The 25,232-nt window shown below is 36.4% G+C and overlaps 1 protein-coding gene and 1 long non-coding RNA gene across 17 annotated transcripts in view; one reads left to right on the plus strand and one right to left on the minus strand.

Moving 5' to 3' along the window:
* LOC149268449 (uncharacterized) overlaps positions 1-23,149 on the plus strand; it is a 55,082-nt gene extending 31,933 nt beyond the window's left edge. For 3 of the 6 annotated variants that reach the window (XR_016270383.1, XR_016270386.1, XR_016270388.1), the window contains 2 exons: positions 12,500-12,635; positions 18,881-20,994. This is a non-coding gene — a long non-coding RNA (uncharacterized LOC149268449). Of the gene's footprint in view, positions 1-12,499; positions 12,636-18,858; positions 20,995-22,733 lie in introns of those variants that run through there. The other 3 variants (XR_016270384.1, XR_016270387.1, XR_016270385.1) reach the window with 3 other exon arrangements.
* LOC108617492 (uncharacterized) lies at positions 789-13,434 on the minus strand. Of its 11 annotated transcripts, none has more exons than XM_089470763.1 (7): positions 13,232-13,434; positions 10,796-11,223; positions 9,127-9,449; positions 7,472-7,544; positions 6,258-7,402; positions 3,708-4,470; positions 789-3,571 (listed from the first exon to the last, which is right to left on the minus strand). In XM_089470763.1, exons 2-7 carry the CDS (start codon positions 10,935-10,937, stop codon positions 3,405-3,407), a joined length of 2,613 nt encoding a protein of 870 aa, XP_089326889.1. In that variant the 5' UTR covers positions 10,938-11,223; positions 13,232-13,434; the 3' UTR covers positions 789-3,404. The 11 variants fall into 11 exon arrangements, with proteins under 11 accessions (XP_089326889.1, XP_089326891.1, XP_089326883.1 ...); XM_089470765.1 differs by having other exon boundaries at positions 6,258-7,399; positions 10,796-11,307; XM_089470757.1 differs by having other exon boundaries at positions 10,796-11,307.
* Positions 23,150-25,232: the final 2,083 nt, after the last annotated feature.

Genomic DNA, 25,232 nt, shown 5'->3' on the forward strand with positions numbered 1-25,232 from the left:
CAGCATATGAGCTATAGTTTTGGTATTTTCTCTACTCCCTCTTGCTCTCTCTCTCTCGCTCTCTCTCTCTCTTTCGCTCTTCCTCTGCTATTCTGTCCCCTGGGCTGCCCCTCTAACCAATGTCGATTCATGCTTTATTCAAGCATATTAACAGTCAATCTGCTCGACGTATTCATTTCCGTTTTGTTTTAAATGCCAGTTGAGATTCGAAAATGTTAGTGGAACAATATCTGGTTTGACTGCAAAAATAAACCCCTTACTTGACATCAAAGTTTAAACAACATCAAATTCGAAAGTAAAAACAAACAAAAAAAGCCAAAAAAAAAAATTCTATATATCTGTAAATTAAAATACGCAATTGAACTGTGGAGAGAAAAGAGCGCGTAGCCAAATTATGGACGGCAGTGGCGACAATCAGCTAACGGTGCGTTACAATCGACGGCCGTTGAATCGACGTGTTCAGATGATACTGCAGGACTATCGGCGCTGGGAGCAGCCGGCGGCGGCATTCGGCAACCCCAATGTGACGCTGCACGGCCATGCGGGCCAAGAAATGGGGTTGCTGAACCGTGACCTTGCGCTGCCAATCAATCTGGACGCCGAGGCGGACGATTCGGGGTTTGAGTCGGGCAGCGAGAGCGATTTGTTATAGCCTATCGTGTGGGCGATATGTGGTAAACCAGTCCAGTTGCATATATATCTTAATAAATTTAATGAGAAAGTGTTCCAACGAAATTTTTACCCAAGTTTCTATTAGCGAATGGAAAAGTGAAATAATAAAAGCTGTGTGATTTATCATAGTTTCGGTTTATTTATGTCAATTTGATTTGTTCTCAAAACACAAGAGTTCTACACATACATATACAGATACATACGTGTGTGTGTGTGAGTCCTGTAAATATGCATACATATACATACATATATATGTGTGTAAATAGATTAGTTAAGAGATTTGTTTTGCAATTACATTTACTTTACACATACAATATTTGATATATTTGCAAATATTTATTTTGTATACATTTTTGGTTGTTTCTTTTTTTTTATAATACGGATAACGAGTACACGATTTTAATTATTATATTTCAATTTTATGTTTATTTTTTGTCTGATATCTCTCAATTATTCTGTTTGCATTTTTTATTAAACTTGTTTTTGTGTTTGCTTTTTTCAGTACATTTATGTTGATTTTTACAAGAATTCATTTTGATTTATTTATGCATTGAATAAGTTCAAATGTTTTTCATGTTTGATTTCCTCTTTGTTTTATATAAAATTTCAAGTGCCTATTCACGTTTTATCTATCATTTTTGTTTTTCTACTTTTCAAGTATATATTTGTTCAAGTTTCGTTTATGCTTAAATTAAGTTAATTACTTTTATTTTATTTTTTTTTTTTTTTTTCATTTTTAAAGTGAATTAATTATCACGCCTAAAATAGTTTTAATTTTATTTCTTTGCTTGATGTGGAAATAATGCTGAACTATAACTAAATAGCATAAATGATTGTTAGTTTAGGTCTAGATATTAGTTTCGTTTCGTAAAAGTTTCATAATACTACGAGATATGGTGTTCTTCTTCTCTAAAAACGTTATACATATTATTCATATAATACTCTAAATTATTTATATTTTATTTTTTTTTTTTATAAATTATTACGTATTTATCATATGTTCAAGTAGCTTTGAAATTATAAATCATTAATTAAACAATACAAAAAAGTTGACATTGCAATCGAATAAATCAAAATTGCTATCTTAAACTACATAGTTGCAACTGATTATACAGATACGTAATACATTATTTGTCATTGTTCAGTTTTTTACGTTATGGATATAGTTGCTTAAAGTACGCTTCCATATGGTATGGGTTTTTTTCTCCTATAGAAATATATCGTAAATCAAATGTGATGAAGTTGAGAGTATTACAAGTCGAATGAGCCCGACTAGCTGATACCCTGTACCCAGTGTGCATAAAGTACTGCAATACATTTAATATATACAAACAGAGTATAGAGAAAAGAGGAATTTGTAATCAAACAATCGATAAATATCGATGATCAAACTATCGGATGTCCAATAATTTATATCAAAGAAGTAATCAATAATCGCTATTTTTGATGTTTCATATCCGGGTTTCCAATAACATTAAAATACCTCAAACTAGCTATAGTAATAACCTATATTATCGATAGCCAAATGTAGAAGTTATCGGATATATGCATTATTGCTTAGCCTCACTATGTTTTCCAAACTCTTACGAACAGACAAACGGATAGGACTCAAAAGGCAACGTGGTTTATGAAAATGCAGATGTTGATCAGGAATTAAATATGTTTATTGATTAGGAATATAGATATATATTTATCAGTATATTTTTATGAATATTCCTAATCAATAACAGTATAATATTTAATAGCGCTGACGCTTAATAGACTTTAGACTTTACTTGGATACAGAGTATACGTACCTATCCGATATATATATGTATATTATATATGATACTTATGATAAAATAAATATGTATAGATTAGTATTAAGTGTATATATATATATATATATATTTCTATATATGTGGGTATATAGCATAGTGTGTATAGGTTGGTATTGAGATGTGTGTCGTCTGTTGGGCTTTCAAGTACATCTATAAATTCTTTAAAATTCTAATGGTGTGTATACATTCATTTGCATGCTGTGTATGGGAGAATGAATGGTTGAGTGAGAAAAGAGAGAGAGAGAGTGAGAGGGTGGGCAGAGTTTTATGTTGTATCTGGCTCGACTAGATTTGTTCTTGTTGGGTGTAAAATGCATAAACATTAAGCTTATAAACTAGACTTTGCTCTCAGCAATTTGATCTGTTCCACTTAGCACATACACATACGACTGCATGTGCGTGTGTGTGTGCGAGTGTAAATGTGTGTAAGTGTTGCTGATAGGTTCCTCGTATTTGTTTTAGTGAGTGTGCATTACACTCATGATAGGGAGGGCTTTACATTGAAATCCATAAATTGTTGCGCTAGTACAGAGCAACTGGGTATCTGTGTAGTCTGTGTGAGTGTGCATGTGTGTGCGCGTGTGTCTGTGTATATATATTTAATTCGTTTTTATAGATGAGTTATCTGCTGCAGTTGAAGATTTTAATGAATGCCCATGTTTAATTCCAATGCAATTAAAATTCAATTAATTTGTATTAATTTCGTTTTTACCTCATTATTATTTTTCGCTTTTTTTACCTTATTTCATTTCGAATTTTTGGTTTCAATTTGTGTCTATATGTATGCATTGCATTGTAATTTGAGTTGAATTTATATTTGTTTGCCAGATTTTTCTGAATTTTTTTTTGCTTATTTTCGGTTTTTTTTTTTTTTTTCGTTTTATTCACAACTTACAGCACAAACCCGTAACCTCAGTAACCAGTCGCATCGAAGAGGTCGGGCAGCACGAGCGGCGGACAGTTGTGCGGACTGCACGTGACGCTGGGCAGCTCATCAGGTGTCACCGCATCCGTGCAGATGCACTGCAAACAGTTGCCAGTGTCCTGTGGCAGAATTTCACCAATTTTATACAATTTGCCTGCAACAGCAATCAAGTGGAGCAGAGTGGAGAGAGAAAGAGAGAGAAAGAGAGAGAGACAGAGTTGTTCTTACGTTAGTTGTTGTTGTCTATATTGCTGTTGTTGCTGTTGCTATTGTTGTTCTTGTCAACTTACCAAGCACATTGCACATACGCCCCGTTGCCAGCGGCGCTGTTGTTATAATCGTAGTCAGCGTGTAGGGCGGCACATACTGATTGCTGCTGCTGCTCCTGCTGCCGTCGCTGCTGTTGGTGATGGGCACCCGCGGCGCTGCTGTTGCTGCCGCTGCTGCTGCTGCTGCTGTTGTGGCTGCTGCTGTTGGTTGCATTGTTGTTTGTTGTCTTGCGCCCACGTCAGACGTTTGGTTGTCATTTGCAATTAAATCCGTTTGCGCTTTGGGCAACTGCCGCTGCTGCTGCTGGTGCTGGTGCTGCTGGTGCTGGTGCTGCTGCTGCTGCTGTTGTTGTAGACGCTGTGGATGCACATCGACAGCAGTTAGCGTAATGTCAATATTGACAACGCTGCCATTGAATTCACTGCTGTAATCATTGTAGGAGCTACGAAAGAACACTGCATCCGCATTGTCAGCTATGTTGTTGCCGTGCCTGTTGCCATTGTCTTTGCTGTTGCTGCTGCTGCTGCTGCTGTTGCTGTTGCTGTTGCTTTTGTTAATGCCAACATCATCGATTATTGTTGATGCTGGTGTTTCCTGCTGCTCAACGGCAACTGATGCTGCTGCTCCGACGGCTCCGGCTGATGCTGATGCTGCTTCTGCTTCTACTTCTGATGCTGCTGCTGCTGTCAAGCTATCGTCGAGCGTATTTGTGCTGTCAACATTGAGTTCCGTCGATGTCAGCCAGCGATGAAATGCATCGTCAGCTTCCTCAATTTCCTGATCCTGTTGCAGTCATAAGCACACATCCAAGCACACACACACACACACAGAGAAAGATTAATCCAATTTTGATTATTATAATAGACTTAATATAATGCAATTTAATGGATCGTTAAAGAGGCAGCCACAGACAGCCTAATGGCTACTAAATATTCTTCATCAAGTCTCATTGCTGCCGCCTTGAGGTCAGCTACGTAAGCATTAAACTGGAATAAATAATAAAGCAGGTCGAGCATAAAATATTCTTTTTGCTAAAAGCTTTGCCACAGATTCCAGCGCATGTCCATAAAGTGCACGATCCTTAAAAACATAATTGGCCACACTTTAGGAGCAGCTCTTGTCTGTCACTCCCCCATTCGGGTCACTGACTGCAACGGCAACCACTGGCATTTGCTGTTGCTGCTGTTGCTACTCCTGCTCTTGCTGCTGCTGCTGCTGCTGCTCCTGCTTCTGCTACTGCTGCGGCTTATGGGTATTTTATTATACGCTTGCACTGAGAGTATCTGAGCTTAGTCGAAAAGCAGGTAGTTTTAGGACTATTATTTAGAGCTTTATTTAAAGATACTATTAAGTAGGCTTCAACTCAAATATGACTTGCTAACAGGATTTTTTATTTGATTGACGTAAAATAAGAGTTTGAAAAAGAGCTGATGGTATTTGTACTTTTTTGATTATTTACAAGTATCTACATAATTTAAATTTTATACTATTTCTGTATGCAACGGCTGTGAAAACTTTCTTTATTTGCAAAATAAATAAATGTAATTGCTGCATTAATATTTATTTAATCAAGGCAAATTGAAATCCTTGAATTTTCATTTAAAAATTTCAGATTTCCACAAGGATTGCGCTACCCCGACAAGCCAAATATTTTGTATAGTTTTATATATAAATATATATATATATTTTATACCAATTCAAGTATTGTAAATTTAATTTCTTATTTAAAATTATGTTTTTAGTTGTTTTAAAATTATAACAATAATTTAAATTTGATTGAGTTTGATAAATATTTTATTTTATATATTAAATAATTTAATAGCAAAAAATGTTTATTATTTTTTTTTAGTTTATTTATTTATGTTTTTTTTTTATATATATACATATATATATTTCATTATTTATTTATTTTTTATTTAAATGATTTTTTAAATTCCTTTTCTAATTTCATTTTATTTATTTATGTACTTTTTTTATTTATTTATTTATTTTTATTTATTTTATTTATTTTTATTTTTTTTTTTTTGAAACATTGCGTTAATATGAGCTTAAATGAAAATTAAATTTACAATTTTTTATTTTACATTTTAATTTTGATCGATAGCTTTAAAAATTATAAACGAGAAAATAATCAACCAATTTATTAAGGTTTATAATAATATATATGCTTCAAAGGTTCATTTGACTGACATAAGAGCTAAATATAAAATAAAGAAAATATATCAATCAAACTATAAAACCCTTTTATATACTAGTATAAACTTTAGCAACAATAGCTTTCCTTTCAGTGTTCACGCTTACATTTATCTCTCTTTGCCGTGAAGCAACTCGCAAGCAAATTCATCTAACTATGAAATTGAACAAACGATAAGGCGCTTGACTGGCTGCATAAACAACTATTTTGCCACTCAAAGGATATCTATCGATCAGAGTCAAAGAGGAGTGCTTTGCCTTATCTTAAAGCGGCCCGTCTGTCTGGCTGTCTGCAGAGTATTCAGCATTTTGTCAGCTCTATGTAAAGTCTGATTGCTTATATTTTATTTTTATTTTTATTTTTTATTTGCACTCACATTTGTATTTCCAATGGCAACCGCTGTGGCTGTGGCTGTGGCTGCTGCTGCTGCTGCTTGTTGGCTGCGCGGCGTTGTCATCATTTCAATTGTTGTTGCGACTGCAGGAGAAGCCATTGTTGTCGCCCTGCCATTGCTGTTGCCATTGCCGTTGCTATTGCTGCTGGTTGTCAATGCTGTTGCTGGTCGCTTGGTTGGTGGCTCGGGCAAAATATCGCTGTCGGTTTCCGCCTCATCAAAGTTTTTATCAATGCCCAAGACAGTGTGGAGTTCAACAACTGCGTTCGCCTTTTGCAATATCTTTTGCTGTTGCTGTTGCTGCTGTTGCTGTTGCTGTCGCAGCTGCTGCTGTTGTTGCAATCGTTGCTTTTCATGCAGCAAATGCTGCTGATGATGCTGATGCTGATGATGTTCATGCTCCTCCGTTTTGTAGTCATAATAAAGTAGCGCTGGCAAATTTTCGGGAAAATTTAAAATCTTGCTGGTCGAGTGCGGCTGCTGATGGGCGTGTAAATGTTGTTGCTGCTGATGCTGTTGCTGGTGCTGATGCTGTTGCTGTTGCTGGTGCTGATGTTGCTGCTGAGGCGTTGGCAATTGCTGTTGATAATGCGTTTCCTTTGCTGCTTGATTAACAGCAGCAGTCGAGATGTGCTGCAAGGGTTCCTTCAGCTGTTGCTGCTGCGATGCCGTTGCCAACTTTTGCTGCTGCGGCTCGTGTTTGTGTTGCTTGATTATATTGTAGTTGCTGGCCTCGCTGCTGCTGTGGTTGCCAATGCTGTCGCTTCTTTCTTGTTGCTGCTGTTGCTGCTGTTGCTGCTGCTCCTCCTGCTGCTGCTGCTGCTGCTGCTGCTGCTGCTGCTGCTGTTTAATGTCTGGCTTTTCATAATCCGGCGCCTGCTTGCGGCTTTGGTAAACTTCGTAGTCATTAAAATTCTTTTGATTCTTGTGATGCTTGTGCCGCTTGCCCGCCTTTCTGCCCATTTTGTGCACTTTTGTTGATTTTCTCGTTGTGGTCTCGTACCGATATGGATCCGAATAGTCGCCAGCAGCAGCTGCAGTAGCTGTCGTCATCGTCGCTGTCGCTGTCGCCATTGCTGTCGCCGTTGCTGTCGCCGTTGCTGCTCTGTTTACATTCGTCTTATCTGCTTTAGAAAGTAAAAAGTTGCATCTACAATTTTGTGTATTAAAACACATAAAACTGAATTCAAACTAACCGCATTTCTCCCACCAGCAAAAGATTTCGCCGTCCATGCAAAGGCAAACCTCGCAGGCATCAAAACGCGGCACCTGTCAAGAGAAACCAGAGAAATAGAGAGAGAAAAAAAAAGAAACAAGGGCTTAGCAAATCTCTCTCCCGCTCAAAACCCCAAAAAACAATATCGAACATGTTTGCTGGTTGCGTGTCTGAAATGTCACGTTGTTCGTTGCGTTGTTGTTTTAGCCATTTTATTTTTGGTCAACAAGCAAAGCCAAAAACAGTGAAATGAATGCCAATGCGTTCCGAATGCGAATGCGAATGCGAATGTGAATGCAGTAACAGCTGCTTCGCAATGGCCCCCTAAACTAAAGCCAGAGCTAAATGCAGCATAGAAAAACGCTTGAAATTTAACTTCAATTAAAATTGCATCAAAAGAGCTGAAATGGCGAAATAATTACGAGAAACAAAAAATATATATATGCAAAAAAGAAATATAGTATATGCTAATTGCCCAGAGATCTTTACAGCTTGTTTAATGGAATTTTAATAAAATGAAATTTACTGAACTGTAGCGAGCTTTCCGTTTGAGTAGACAATTTAAGTCAAACAAAGTACCTTTATATTTTTAATATTTTTTTATTAACATATTACTTGAATATTTATACGATCTATATGCATGTGTATAAAATTGCTGTGCCTGATACTTGAATAAATAGCTGCAGCCAGATTTCACTGATTTTTAATTAATAAATGGCCAAACTTTGCAGTGAAATACAAAAGTTTTCGCCAAGTTGAGTTTAAAATTCAAGGAAATTACTCGTTCAAAAGTTTTGTATGATTTATTAAAAAAAAAATTGCAGCAATATCAGATTAAATTTGCATTTCGCAACTGTTTGCTAAGCACATCAAAAATTTTATAGTTTAAAAGTTAGTTGACATAGAATTCTTTCAGAATATAATTAGAAATGAATGTGAAGAAAGATTGAAAACTCTTCGAGAATATGATGAAAAACGTAAAATATATATTTATAATTTTAGTATATTTTTTAATTTATATATATTTTGGAAATTTTATAGATTTTTAATTTATATATATCTTTAAAATTAAATATATATTTCAAATATAAGGCAGATTTAACTTGAAATTTAAAGTAATAGGAAATTTTCAGTATTGAAAGTATATTTTTATAATATTTTATAAAGCTTAGCGAAATATTTTTTGTGGGGGAAAAAATAATATTTTGTTTTCTATAAAAAGAAAAGTACAAATATAACTACTATTCAAATTTTTTATTATAAAAACTATTTTATAAATATTTTCCCATTATTTTTGTTAAGCTCTGCAATATTAATAAATAAATATTAATATAACAATAACCCATTCAGGAAATGGACTAATCTCAATATATCACAAGCCGTAAATGTACACAGCATATATCATAACACATATATTCTGTTAAATTGTGGCTAAAACAACATTTATCAAAAAGCTTTCGCCAAGAGTTCCAACTGTGAAATCAAGGTCTGAATAAGTCATTTTGTAGCCCAGCCAAGAGCAAGAAAATGCCGTTCAGAGCATGTGGTGCAACCGCATATGAATATGCGCACAGGTGCAGTAAATGTAGCAAAATCCTTCCGTGTGTGTGTGCTTGTGTGTGTGTGTGTGCTTACCTTTTGTCCGTGTGTGTACTTGTGGCCATTTGTGAAGCATGACGCTGCTCGACTATGCGGCTCCAAGTCGTCCTCAGCCGCCAAGTCGTTGTTGGAGTTGGCACTGAAGCTGTTTTGGTTGTTGTTGTTGTTGCCGTTGGTGTTGGTGTTGGTATTGGAATTGGAGTTAATGCCGGATTCCATGTCGGCTCTCTGCTGCAGCTCAGCGTCGCTCAGCATTTGCTCGGACAGCAGTCGAGCATCGTATTTGGCCTGCGATTGTGCCTCGTCCAGGTCGTAGTTGAAGTCATCCACGTGCTCATCCAAATACTCGAAGGGCAGTGCTGTGATCCCAGCAGGAGTCACAACAACAGCAGCAGGTAAACAGGAGGCAAAGAGAAGATGGCAAAAAAAAAAAAGGCGCTATAAGCTGCTGTTGAATTGGCTTTTGGCTCTCAGTGTTGTTGTTGTTGCTGTTTCAGCTTGGAGGTTATTTAAAGCTGTGCTAACTGGTCTAAAACCGTTTTGTGGGCTATTATTGAGGCTAAGCTGCAATCAGCAGGCTGTTGCCACCTTTTCAGAAAGGTCATAAACTTACGAGCGACGACTGACGACTGACGACTGCCAACTGTTTGCTTTCGCTCTCTCATTTTTCTTATTTTTTGTTTGGCTGCTTTTTGTTCTACATGCTGCTCACATATTTGATAAATTATCATAAAAAATAATGAAAAGCATAACATTTGCGAGCACTTGGAAATAAATCAAAAGCGCGCATAAAACACAAGCTCCACAAACACACACGCACACTCACACGCATTCGGGCGGAGATTTGTGTGGATGTGCGTATGTGTCTGTGTGTGGGTGTGTGCATGTGAGCTTGTGTGTTTTATGGCATTTGTCATTAAATCAAAAGGCTGCGCTCATAATGACATCAAGCGGAGTCGGACCAAGCGGAGCAAATCACAAATGGAAAACGTAAAACACAATTGAAGCGTGCGCTCATAAAATGTGCATAATTTATTTGACACAGATTTTAAGCATCATCATTCTAGAATATTTTATTTTTCTTAAAATTTTATTAGCAAATTTTTAATAAAATGTTGAATATGCTTAACATGGTATATAAATAGAAGAAATGCTTTAATCATATTGTCACTTTGATCTTGATTAATTTTTTCTAAAAAAATCAGGAAATAAAAAATAAAACAAATTAAATTGTTTTTTATCTTATAAATATTAATATCAAATGAATATAATCAACTTTAAAAATTGTTAAATATGATGCTTACAGATTATTATTTTTTTTTTTTTTAGTTTTGTCTGCCCCAAAAAATTTAATAAATTTAAAATAATTACATACTTTTACTGATAAAATTTCTATAAATAAAAGAATCATCAGATTTTTTATTGATTTTAATCCTTACAAATTATTTAAATAATAATGTTGTAATTTAGTCTTTAAGTTAACAAGTTTCTTCTGTCTTTTTCAACTGTCTTCCGACTTCCGACTCCCTTAAAACGAAACTTTTTAATGAAAAATAGATGCTCAACTCTGCAACAATGTAAACCTTCAGTGCTGCTCTCTATTTTAGAATGCAGTGCAAGATTGGCCAGCAGTTAGCGAACTGTGTAATGTCTTTCACATCGGTTGGCCAAGCGGAAGATGGGGTTGCTACTATTCAAGACTCACCCTCGACCAGGTGCTGTTCGAGTCGCAGTAATCCAAAGATGTTGCAGCTATGGCCGAGCAGCAGGGCGAGCCACAGACAATTGATGCGCGTCATGCTGATGGCCCGCTGGTGGCTGCTGCAGCTGCTAATAAGTCGTGGCATGTTGTTCTCGTTTCCGTTTCCGCTGCCGGTGCCTGGGCGTCGTCCTTTGTGGATTTCACTTGCACTTAGTGGCGCATTCTGCTGCGCTTTGCACACAAAATAAACAACCTTCGCACACACACACACACAGAGGACACAGTTCACAGTTCTTTTCGTTGTTTGTCTTACAGCTTCTTCTTCTTCTTCCTCTTGTTTATTTATTTTTTTCTTTTATTATTTATTTTGTATATGTTGTAGCTGTAGTTTATTTTCGTACGAGTACTGCAGTTAGCTGCGCTGCTGCGGGCTGTTGCTCGTGTTATTTTTATTACGCACTTCACAGCTGCCCTCGCAAGTAGGCAACAGTTTTCTGTGCTTGCGCAATGCCCATCTGCTAGCAAGTATATGTATGTGTGTGTGTGAGTGTTATTTGAAACATCTATTACCATTCCCATTGCTTATATTCAATTCATTTGCCAAGTTGGTAATCGCACAACTGTGATTTGCCACTGCTACGTGCCAGGCAGCAACAGCTAACCAACTAACCAAACCTAGCCACTCCTCACGCCTCACTCTCCAGTGCCCCTGGCCCCAAGCCCCATTCAATCAGTGAGTGAGGCAAGCCAAGCCAACAAGTGTTTCTTCACTTTCGCGCTACGTGCCTTATATAACACAAGACACAAGGGCTCAGCTCAGCTCAGATCAGCTGCGCGTGTTGTAAACAATTTGAAATCAAATAAACGCCATTAGCTAATCAAAAGAAAGTGTTGATGGGTTCTCTAGTTCCCTAAGTTAGCTGCCCCTAACTAAAATAAATAGTAAAAGCATGTAAAACCTCATTAAAATTTGCATAATGACTACGACTATACAAGCATATTGCTGAAAGAGGGAGTGAGAGAGAAAGAGTGAGAGAGAGAGAGAGAGAGTCGACTATGAAAGTTAATGAACTACTTGGATTTAATGATGGATAAACGCTTGAATCTGCTCTAATATCCAAGGCTGATAGTTAATTGGGCATTTATAATTATGGAAAATATTATTATTGGAATGCAAATTTAAAGGAGTAGAAGTTTCTTGAATGCATAATTATTGATATTGATAGATATAAATATACAAAATTATTCTTTATTTTAGATATTCATTGAAAAGGTAAAATAGAGAGGCAAGAATACTTCTCTATCTTTTCATAGAATACTATCTATATCTCATCTTAAGATATTTTTAAAAAATAAAAAATATGTTAATTTCGAAATATAGTATATACATCTTATACAATAAATATATATATATATATATAAAAGACAAGAAATATAGTAAATTTCATAAAATATTTGTATGATAAAACATGCATATATATTTACTTGTATACTAAAAGAAAACTATATTCTAGATTCTTCTCAGAAATAAAAATAAAACCCCTAAGAAATATTTCTATAGATATATAAAACCCATAAAAATATAAATAATATACTGAATATTTGCCTTTCTAGGTATACTTTCTAATTCAGAATACCCCTAACAAAAATAAAATTTCAATAGATGTACACGAGCTCTATATCATCTCTATTCTCTTCTCTTCCCAGGATAATCCAGCCAGGCCCAGTCAAGCCAAAAACTAGCAAGGACCATTTAGCCATTGTAAGGATTTGGCGAGCAGCGTGGCGGCGCTAATGCAGAGCTCAAATTCGCATAAAGTGTTTATCGGCAAACAAAGCTGAGGTAAGTGCACTGTCAGAGTGCTTAATTTATGGCATAAAAGGATAGAGGGACACAATCAGAGCATAGAACTGAGTAAAACAAAACACTTGAGCTAAACAATTCGCTGCGAGGCAAATGCGGAAGTGAGAAGCCAAAAGCGAAAAGTGCCAACAAAAAAAGAAGCAGAAATAAAAAAAAATCAAACAAACAAAGGGAAATCCAAAGAAAGCAGGAAATCAGAATGTGGAACGTGAAGTGCGAAGCGCTGGCAGCCAAAGTGTGTGAGGGGGGAAGCGGAAATTCATTGCCAGACGTTTGAAGTGTGAGAAATTAGCGCAATGCACAGACATCAGGCAAACACACACACACACACATACACACTCCCACGCAGACACACTGGCACACACAGACACACAACAATGCTTTGATAACTTTTAGTGTCATTGCAGACTCCTCGGGTGGCCGCTGGGGCGTATGCGCAATATTTGATTTACGTTTAATTTGTAACAACTTCCGATGCACATGCTCAGTCACTGATTAAATTTCCAATTTAATTTATATGCATGCACGCACACACGTATTTTGTTTAGATATAATTAAAGCACTCGGCTAATTACATAATTAAATTTGTTGTTAATCAGCAAATGCAGGTCATGCAAATGATGCGCTGCACTCGGCACACTTCACGCGTCTAATCAAACTGACTGAGTGACTGAGAGGGATACGCGGCGGCTACGCAATGTTTGCTGTGAGAGAAACGCGTCGTTCAGGCTCAACGATGCAGCGGCCACTGTTGCCGCCAGATGCTGTGTGATGCCTATTTAAGCAGCCGATGCCACAGCAACAGCAGCAGGAGTAACAGGAGCACTAACAGCAGCATCTAACAGCTTAATCTGCGCTCTCTTCTGCTGTTAAGCTTACGCTCTCAGCTGTTGGCTTTTTATGAATGAGTTTGTGTGCGCTAAACACAGCTCAGCTGAGAGCAGTTGCTTAACAGCGCGCTCACTGTTAATGCGCTGTTAGCGAACAGTCTCTCTGTGTGCGTGTGTGTGTGTGTGTGTGCTTTTTGTGTGCGTGCTGCCTGTAAATTATATTAAAATGATTCAGTTTTGTGCAGCCATTTGCTCAGCCTCTTTGTGCAAATTGCATTTGGGCAGCCCTCAGGCTGGTTGTTGTTGTTCTTGCTGCTGTCGCTGTTGTTGCTGTTGTTGTTGTTGCGATCCATTAAACGTTAACAGTGCAACAACAGACGCAACTTTACGCACACAGCGCCGTAAACGTTGGCTTTCTTTTTATGATTATTTTTGCGTAAAATGTAAATATGTAAATGTCCCGGCTCACACACACACACACATGCCAACGCACACACATGGCATCACTTCACTGCCTCTGACTGACAGGAGATGTGAAGCCCAGGCTGGGCCTGATGCTTGTTAGACATGACAATGCGTGTTTGTGTCAGGATAACTGTCAACAGTTGCCCATTCCCTCTCTCTCTCGCGCTTTTTGCCCCCTCCCGGCAGAAAAAAATCTCTTTTAGTCTCACATTTGCGAGTCCTTTCAGCTGCTAATTTCTTTTATAAATTTCATGCGCTACATTTACATAAAAAATCATTTTCATATTCATCAAGTGTCGCGCTGTCACACTTCACTTCGCGCGCACATATCTTGGCAATGTGCATAAACATAAATGCCGTTAAGCACGCAACAGTTGGCACATGTCCCATAGACGGACGAAATGCGATATACTAATATGATATATGCGTATGTATGATATATGGCATGAATATGTCATAAATGGCAACGCAATCGATTTGTTTCCGGCCACCCCAAAAGCCAACGAACTAAACGGAAATCAATGTGGGCTGACATCTGAAAAATGTCAATTGCCAGCAATATTTTCACTTTACGCCACAGACAACACCAACAACACGAACAGCATCGCCAACAACAACAACAACAACAGAAACAATCATCTATGTGAAATGATGAGGCAGAACAGCTTGACAATATTGACATCTTCCCTGTTGTAGTTGCTGTTGTCGTTGATGTTGCGGCACATACTTGATGGCCATAATAATTTAGCTAAGCCCAAATATGCTTCTACATATAAATCAAAATATAAATTTTCCTAGAATTCTAAATTATAATTCGAGTGCTCAGATTCTGTGCTCATTCACAATTAATTGCGTTTGATATGAAATAAAAGGTAATCCGAGATGGACAGAGGTAGAGACTGCACAGAGAGATGAGAAAGGCTGGCGGAGAAACAGATTCAATATTAAATATAGAAATAGGTGCTTATACAGATACAGATACAGACTGACAGATACAGATACAGACTGACAGATACAGATACAGACTGACAGATACAGACTGACAGATACAGACTGACAGATACAGATACAGATACAGATACAGATACAGATACAGATACAGATACAGATACAGATACAGATACAGATACAGATACAGATACAGATACAGATACAGATACAGATACAGATACAGATACAGATACAGATACAGATACAGATACAGATACAGATACAGATACAGATACAGATACAGATACAGATACAGATACAGATACAGATACAGATACAGATACAGATACAGATACAGATACAGATACAGATACAGATACAGATACAGATACAGATACAGATACAGATACAGATACAGATACAGATACAGATACAGATACAGATACAGATACAGATACAGATACAGATACAGATACAGATACAGATACAGATACAGATACAGATACAGATACAGATACAGATACAGATACAGATACAGATACAGATACAGATACAGATACAGATACAGATACAGATACAGATACAGATACAGACTGACAGATTCCTCATCTCATAGCACCCTCTTCTTCTTCCTGCGCAGTCTTAAGTCTCTTAACTAAATCAAAAGTAATTTTAAATATTTTCATTTTCATTTTGTTACTAATGAGGATTGTTGGGTAGTTTAAGTGCTCCTCTCTAACGGTTTCGATTTCGGCCTTTTCGTTTATCGTGACACATTTAAACTGGCGACTTGAAAGAACGTTGCCAAATTTCACGGAAATTCGAAATGGCATTTGCCAGTGAACAGGAGGAGGGAGAGGGAGGGGGTTCTCGAAAATCAAATCACTTAAGTAATTGTTTTACAGTAAGACCCCACACCTGCATCCAGACTGCCAGCAGGCGTTTCCCTCACCTTCCGCTAAACATAAAATCTATTCATAGGAATAGGCAGGGGCTAGGGTAAAATTTAATAAAACTGTCAAATGCTTTTGTTTGATTTTATTATGCAATAATTCTCAGTATTTATGATTGTATGCGCCAAGTCCTTCAAATCCTTTTCGCCTAGGCAGTGCCATAAAGTTATGCCATAAATATTAATGTAAATTGTTTTAAATTTTTAAGTAGACCCCTGAAAGAGAGATTTATAAATTAGACAAAAGCAGGCGGGCCATAAAAATGATTCATTTAATTGAACATGTGTTTCCTTTCAGTCTAAGCCCGTACAAAAGTGCCCCGGGGGCTCAAGAGAGCCGCTGGGGGCAAGAGTGGGGGCGTGCCACAAGGCTGGATCTTAAGTTTATGCAAATTAAATAACAATTAGAAATTCTAAAGGACAGCTTTGTGTCACAGCACAAGAGTGTGAAAGAGAGAGGGAGGGAGGTAGGGAGAGAGAGAGCGAAAGAAACCCCTTCGTCTTATGGGGACGAGGTCAGCGGCTAGTGCCAAAGCTCATGGTCTGCCAATGCAAATGTCGTATGTAAATATTTAAAATGATTCTAAGCCTTCTCCCCTTCTCCCCTTTCTATCTCTCTCTCACTCTCTCTGCTTTATGTAAATTACTGCAGGCTGCTGCTACTGCTGCTGCTGCTGCTGCAGACACTTGTCAATGGCATTTGCCAGATTTGGTTGGCATACAAGCGAGTTGATTTGCATGCTGCATTTATTGCGAGTAAACAGGCAGCTGTGTCTATGTGTTTGAGAGCAATTTACCTTTGGCCAGCTGACCGCATAAGATGCTTTTAATTTAATTAACATGGCTTAGTTATTTGCAGGCTTACACAAAACGTATGTGTATGCGAGTGTCTATGTATTTAGCTGACCACGAAAGCAAAACGAAAATTAACCACAGGCCATTGAACAGTTTCGGAAAATTTCAGAATTTTCCTCGGCCACAAAAGCAATTTGAATTGTTGCCAATTTGAGGGCAGCATGCCAGGCTATTATTGCATTTAATTAAAGTTTTGTGCAGCTGCAAATAATTTAAGGCTCTCCTCATTTTTGCTTGAATAGAGCAAATAAAAATCACGTTTGATGCGATAAAAGCGCATAAATGGAGTGTTACAAAAAAATTGTGCAAACTTCTTGCCCAGTTGCCAAGGAAAGTTGACAAAAACAAACTTTAACAAACATGCAGACACACACAGATACAGACACACACTCAGACACACATATACTACGTAACACCCACACTCTGACATTTATGTATGAAGGCAAAAGTTCTGCTAGAACTAGCTACAAAATGCAAGCCAGTTGTATCACAAAAATGAACTCAACAAACAGCAAAAACAAAAAACTTTTCATTTTGCACAAAAGGCATTTTTATCGCAAAATGTTAGATGTTGTTGTTGTTGTGGTTGTTGCTGCTTGGCAAAAGTTGTCTGCACTCTGCTAAAATGACCCACACAATACGGAGGCCCTGAAAAGAGAAAAAGAAAAGTGTGTGATATTTTTTTTTTATTCTTATTAAAAGCGTAAACTTGAAATCAAATCATTTGCGCATTTCAATTACAAAGAAAAACTCTAATTGCAATCGCCAGAGTAGAGAGAGAGAGAGAGAGAGAGAGAAAACCCTTCGAAGGATAATAACGACGAATAAGCGAAGGCAGCGAGAAAAGCAAAGTAGAGAAAACTTATCGAAAGCACCTGCAATTAAGAATCGCGTCGTAGAATTAAAAAGGTAAACGCCAGAGCCGGCCTCTCGAGGGTGCTGCCGCGAAATGAAAGTAGTGAAAGCAGAAGCGCAAACTATGAGAGATTACTAAAAGCAATTTGAGAACAACAACAGCCCCAACCAAGCCATAGACAAAATGCAAAATGCAAAACTTGCAACGTGCAACGTGCAACGCTCCACAGACAAGTTGCCAGTTGCGAGCAGCCAGCTGCCAGTTGCCCGTTGCCAGTTGCCGGTTTCTATGGCAATTATGTTGCAGCGCGCTGCAAAGTGGCTAACTAGATGGCAAAGTCATTGGCAACGGCAACGGCAACGACAGCGGCATCAGCTACTCGTATCAGCCATATCAGCCTAAAGCAAGCTATTCAAAACTTTGCCACAAGAGAGCCGCTTATTAACTAATCAAAAAACTGGCAAGTAAAAGTAACTCCAATATGTGATATACTTATGACAAAAAAAAAATACAAAAAAAAAAAAAAAAATACATAAAAAATTAAAAAATTAAAAATTTAAAAAAAAAATGTAAGAATAGTAATACTAAAATATATGTAGTCTAAGTATAGATCATCTCAGATTGTTTGTTATTAATTTTTAATTTGTTAAATAAAGCTCTATAGCTAAAAGTAGCAATGATTGTTGACAACATAAAAATCAAATGATAAAAAAATATATTTTTTAATAAATTTCATTGTAATATTATTTATTAAAAAATATGTACTACATTGTTATATTATTTAGTAAAAAAGAAATATAATTCTATAAGTCTAGTAATTGGATAAATTTGAGCTCAGTTAAAAAAAAAATTCTTTAAAAATCTGAAATAATTTATATGTCAAACAGTGCGGCTAAAATTATTATTAAGTACAGAATTAAAGTATTATTATAAATAAAACTCGTGTATCTTATTTTTTAATAAGCAAACAAGAAACGAAATATACACGACAATAGAAAACAACATTCATTTTGTCTTCTTATTTATTTTTTATTTAATATACAAATTATTAATATAAAAATTTTTTATTATTGTTATGCTTACTTAAAAAAATATTTCATTTAAAATTGAGAAATATATCTTATATTATTTATATAAGATACATATATTATATGAGACCATCAATTTTTAAGGGTCTTACATCAGTTAAAGTAAACTATAAATAGTTTTTCAAGAATACATAAGTACATATAAGTATAGTGAAAAGTATAAATAATCTGTATTTATTATTTATAGCTGCATATAAAATTCATATATTTCATTTAACAAAACTAGATTTGCTTCCTCTCAATTTCAGAGTTCATAAAAGCATCGTGAACGATTCAAGAACGCAGCACAAAACGAAATTGGAAAATTAATTTGAAGCAGGGCAAAACAAACTCAAAGGGGAAACAGAACGAAGCAAGCAGAGACCTTGTAAGCTATTTGTTTACGAAAAAAAAACACGAAGATATATAAAGGATGTATTGGTCTGGCAAGCAGAGATTTGCTGAAAATAATTGTGAGATGCTAAAAATAAATAACTCAATATGGAAGTGAAAGCTAGTGGATTATTGGAAAATCTGAAAATTGCTGATAAAGTTAAGTTGAATTGAGAAAATCAAGCATGCATTTAATTTTTGTTTTTTTATTTTTTGTTTCTTTTAATCTACTAATTCATTACTCAATTTAAACTCAATTTACTCATGAAAATATTTATATATATAAATATTATAGAGAATGATGCTTTCTGAGAATTCAAGTTCTACTTCAGCTTTCTAAAAGAGTCTCAGTGACTTTAATATAAAAAATCGTTTTCCTTTGATAGAGCTTCATTTCGCATTCAACCTTTTGGCGTTGTTCTCTCTCTTGTAACTGAAGGAACAGCCCCCGCTGTTTGCTGAGCGTAAGACAATGCGCTACTTGGCGCACTTTGAGAACTTTATTAAAGTGCACGCTAAGCGCACCTGCGGCTGCAGCACTACGGCGATCCACCACAGCGTGGCGCGGTGGCTCGATGGCGATGGCGATGGCGTTAGTCGTGTATCAGCTCCTTTTTTTTTTGTTTTTTTTATTCCAATTTGGCTTAGCTTGGGTTAAAACTCTTAGTGCTCGGCTTATGAAATATGCATTGAGCACAATTAAAATGTCGCCGGCATAATAATAAAAGGTGAGTATAAAGCTCAAACACACACGCACACGCACATGTACACGCACGTACAGAGAGACAAAATGACCCCAAGCTGGCCTCTTTTGTTGCACGTACTCGGACCGCCTTGGCCTAATGAAAGGGTCCTTAAATAAATAAGCAAACATTTGGCTGTCCCACCTGTACGCAATTAACTTGTATCAACAATGAGTTGGAGACTTGATTTAACTGTTGTTTACTTTGCATTAACGGGTTTCCCATTCAAATTTTACCAAAATGCGCAATGCGAACCACACACCCACACCCACACTCACACAGAGACAGAGGCTGTAACGCCCACAATTATTGACAGCTATATAAAAGGTGCTCGTAACCTTAATAAACAAATGTGCGACTTTACTTTTATCTGCTATTTCTTTTATGTGCAAACATAAACACAAGTAATATAAAATGATTTGAGTTGAGCTGGGACGACTTGCAGATACGCTGGGAGTTATCCATTGGGTGGGAAAATATATATGTAGAGTATGATCAAGCAAGCGTGAATCTACTTTCGATAACTATTTTTTGGAAACATTTACAAGTTATCGATAATCATTAAGAACTGGCAATTGATAATATAGTATACCTAATGGATATATACTAGAAGTAATTTTTAACAATTCTACAGAAAATATAGCCATTTTTCGGCTAAGATATTAATACTAAGTATGAAGCCTTTATTCAGTGCGCGTACAGCTCGAAAGTTTAGGTATGAGAAAAAACTGTTGAATCTAAAGCTGATATCAGAATAAAATATAAAAAAATATAGCTCTAGCTCTGTTTCAATCTCTACATCTAAAAGTCAGATTTGAAAATTACTTTCAACAAGATTCATCAGTATTATATTAGCCCAGTCTGAACGTGAAAGAGAATGACACATTTGATTGATTTAACGCTCCATCTATAATGGCAAAAATCCTGCTTTAAAAAAATAAAATCAAAATCAAACAAATTTCTAAAGCGGTTTTTGATTTTATTGCAAATTGTTTGCGGTCACCCAATACATTTATTTATATTTTATAGTTGTGCAGATGACATTTGCATTTAGTCACATAAATTTAGACATTTTTATTTGTAACTAATTTGAGTTAGCTTTTCTTTTATGGTCTTCAAACATAAGATGAGGCCGCAATACAGGCGAAGCCATGTTTATATGGCCTACACCCTGACAATGGCGGCTTGACAATCGTTAAAGCATTCAGCTGAGATACGTACGTTTGCAGTCAGTTGCCTGTGCATAACTTTTTTTATGACCAAAGGGAGAGAGAGAGAGAAAGATAGGGAGAGTAAAGCAAAGCCTTGGCATGTCTAGTCGATGTTTAATGGCTTATAAATCAGTGTTAATGTCCGAGATACAAATGCAATTGAATTGCCATCAGAGCAAATGGCCAAGTACACACACACACACACATGCAGCCAGCTAAAAGCTCAAGCTAATTGTATTAACAAACTCCGGTGGGCGACTCCTGCGCCGAGTCCTTCGTGTGCGGCATTTTAATGAATAAATAATTGCATGCTGGCGACGAATTGTTAAATGTTTAATTATGTCAACACTTTATTTCATCAATAATTAAATAATTACGAATTATGTGCAGCCCACTTGAATTGGCTTGCAATTGATATATAGAGAACGATACATACGTATATATAAAACATTGCGCATACGTCATGTCAGCCCGGCGGCTTTGCTTGTATTTGTGTTTTAGCGGAGCGCACGCGAATTATTTTTAATTAATTGGGAACAACACATGGCAATTATAGTCAGCGCAGCCAGACCAAAGAAGCAAACGCTCGCAGGGATCTGCATGTCAGCTAATAAACAACACGCAGATTCAATTAATCGCAATGCAAACAATCTCCCATCTCGCTCTCTCTCTCTCTCTCACTCTTCCACTGTGCCTGATTGGTAGCTTGTTTAAACTTTTGACAATGCAGCGATTGGGGAATTGCAGCTCGCTGCTGCTGCCAAGTGCAAACAGCTTAAATAAAAGAGAAAGAGAGAGAGAGAGAGAGGGAAGAAGAGTCGAAGAGAGAGAGGCAAAGAGTGGAAAACTCAACGAACTTCGATAAATTGCAGTCGCGTAAATAAAATGCAACAGCAGAAATCACAGCGCAGAATTGTGTCAACAGCAGTTTGCCGCAACCATGAAAAGTGCTTTTGCCCAGCCATGATATATGCAATATACACACACTTACACACACACACATATGTATGCGTATATGTGTGTCACATAAAGTGTGTATATGGCACATATGTAACGGCAACTGCTACTGCAACGGCAACTGTAACTGTAACTGTAACTGTATGGACTTAAGTATAGCCACAGCATCATAATGATGTGGGGGCTGGCTATCGCTCTTAGCCATGCGGCTGTTCTGAATTAATGCCTTAACTTTTCGCCTTTGAAAAGTTTGCTGGGCTTACAAATACCCTGTGCTTATTAGCTGTATAGCCACACCCTCAAGAGACAAGAGACTCCAATCCCAACTTTTGTCTTATGCCCTCTGCTCTAATTTCTTCTTCATTTCTCCTCTATCTTTTATGCATGTAAATAGTAAAAGGTTAACGTAGCAGTCATATTAATCAACTGTTAAATAACATTAGTAACTTAGAAGAATTATCACTAGGCCCATTAATAATTAACAGATATCTTTTTAACTTCAGTGACTTGTAAATGCACAATTAGAAACCATTAATATGTTAACATACTGTAAACTAACATTTTTATATTATCGTACTGTTAAATAACAGTGCAATGTTAAATCTAAGTAATGGAACGACAGTCATCCTACTACTCACTTATAGACGCCTGGTACTTCAGTTGAAGTAACATAAAATTGTTTGCGATCTTTGACTTAACATTGAATCAATGTTAAATAAAAATGCATCTCCAGCTCCTTTCTTTTATCTTTCAGCAGCTCTTCTGTGCATATGAAATGATCTATTAGTAAATATGTATATAAAAACTCTCTATTTCAGACATATCCTTAAATATTTACAAAGGATATCAGCAAGAACGAGTCTCAACTAACAAAAAACATCTGGCCTGAACTGAGAAGAACTTGAAATATTTCAGCAACACACAACAAAAAATCCCTAATAACTCATAAAACATAAGGCCGACTTTAATGTCCCTATTGGCCAGATGTTAGCTCGACATAAAGCAAGGAATCTGGTAAGTTATGGCCATAATTTGTGAAAAGGATGTCATTAATTTGTTGACTCCTCCAATGGCTTGCTGAGACCCTAAACTGTAGTGCAGCAAGATGAATGGACTTTTATAATTAATTAAGTTGCAGTTAAGTTAATCTACTGCTATTATGTTAAGCAATTTGAATCGGTGACAAACAATTAGCTAAAATAAATATTTGTTTTATTTAAATAGTCAATGCATCTGCCGTTGCTCAATAAATATTATTTAAATTTAAGCTTTACAACGTTGGATATTGTTTCATTTACTCAATGTCAACAATGGACAGTCGACAGTCGACAGTCGACAGTCAACATTGTCTGCATTGTATTGTGTTTTGTGTTGATATTCGTTTAAAATGTCCTTTTGTTGGACTGCCTCGTGCAGGACATGCTCCTGCTGATGCCGATGCTCCTGCTGATGCTGATGCTGTCTATCGGCCAGTTTACTCCTCTTGTAATAAAACACTTTTCAGTTAAATAATTGTTTTGCAGCTTAGCTGGATTAAAGCGGCGAGTGGCTGACAAAAGAATTGCAACATGTGAATTGCATAAATGAAAACTGTAAATAATAAACAATTGTAAACATGGCATGAAATCCATTAAGCATGACCAGCAAGCAAATAATCTGTACTATGAAATAAAAAGAATATATACATATGTATAAATATACAGAGAGCGGCCTGAAACATGTTGATTAAAAAGTCAAATCAATGCACTGTGCACAGTGAACAGAGAACGCGGCATAAAAACCAACAAATTAATGTTTACTAACAAGTATAAACTAAAAGGGCTGTTCTATATAAGTCTATATGCATATATCTATACTATTTTTATTTTTTTATTTATAATACATGCGTGATATAGAGAGAGTTGAGTGTAAACTACTACACAATTATTGTTGAGGCTCGAAAGAGAAATAAATTTATACGACGGATATCCATTTTGATATTTTTAATTATAGGAACTAAAATTTGAAAGCGTTAAGTTACTAAAATTTATTTTTACAATTTTTATATAAATTATCGTTATTAATTTCTTTGAAATGCAATGCTTTTTTCTGCTCCAACACAAAAAATAAATAAATAAATAAATAAAAATAAAAAAATAAAAATAAAGTAAATAAATAAAAATAATGTAAATAAATAAAAATAAAATAAATAAATAAAAATAATAAAAATATGCAAAAATTTAACAAAATAAATATATTTATAAATATATTTTTTTTTTTTATTAAAATAATATATATATAGAAAATACCTAAAGAAATTTTTTTAACCGAGGGGAATATCTAATGAATTAACACACACACACACACGATCTTAAATTTCAAGCATCGCGTCTCAACTTTAAATAGAAACCGAAATCATGCATACAAGAATCGTACATTACACAAAACCAATATACTCTACTTGCCCTCAGCGAATGAGCATAAAAATCATTTCTGCTCTTCATTTATAATGTAAGCTCTAAAGCTAGCCAAGAGATATTTTCAATTGAAACTGCGATAGTTTTTGTCGAAGCTTAATCTGCAAAAGCTACAAGTTCCCTTGGCTACACACGTATATTCGATCCATACATATATATCCATGTCTTTTTTAGGGCTGTTGCCTTAGATTTCAATTCATTGTTGTTAGCAAAAAGTTGGTCGTAAATTTCGCTGACCGAAGTGAACTTGAGGCACGTGCAATGGCCGCTCTCTTATGTGCTCTAAGCGTAATTGATTGATTGATGGATGGATAGATGGCTGGCTGTCTGTCTGTCTGTCTGGCTGTCGGACTGAATGAATGAAGTCGACCAAAAGCAGCTGCTTCCAGTAGCTAACAAAAGCAATCGGCCAACACATTAAAGCCAAGAATTTTCTGTTGCCACAAAACCTCGCACATTTAATCTTTAATTAAGAGCAGAGCCAAAGACAATATCACAGCCCACCCGTCCGCCCGTCCGCCTATCCACCCGTCCGCCTGACCCCTTGCCCAGTTGTCAGCGGCTTAAATGATGCGTTAAGATGGCCTTAAACTGGCTTGCGGCTGCTTTAACCGCAACGAACTTCGATGCTTCAATGTCCAAAAATAGCTGCAGAGAATAGAGACAACAGCTGAGAAATCGTTTCGCGAGCAGTGCAAATAAATTGAATTACGAGCGAACTGAACGAAAGCCAAAGGGCCACAAAAGAGGAGGACTTTGGAATAAAGTTGCGCAACGCAACGGAAAGGAACGGAACGCAACGCAAAGCGACGACAAATATGCAAATGGACACTTGACAATCGGCGAAGAAGCTGCCTCAAC

This window comes from Drosophila arizonae, chromosome 5 (assembly GCF_054131065.1).
Source record: "Drosophila arizonae isolate 15081-1271.41 chromosome 5, UAZ_ARI_1.0, whole genome shotgun sequence".
In the NCBI taxonomy this organism is placed as follows: Eukaryota; Metazoa; Arthropoda; class Insecta; order Diptera; family Drosophilidae; genus Drosophila; species Drosophila arizonae.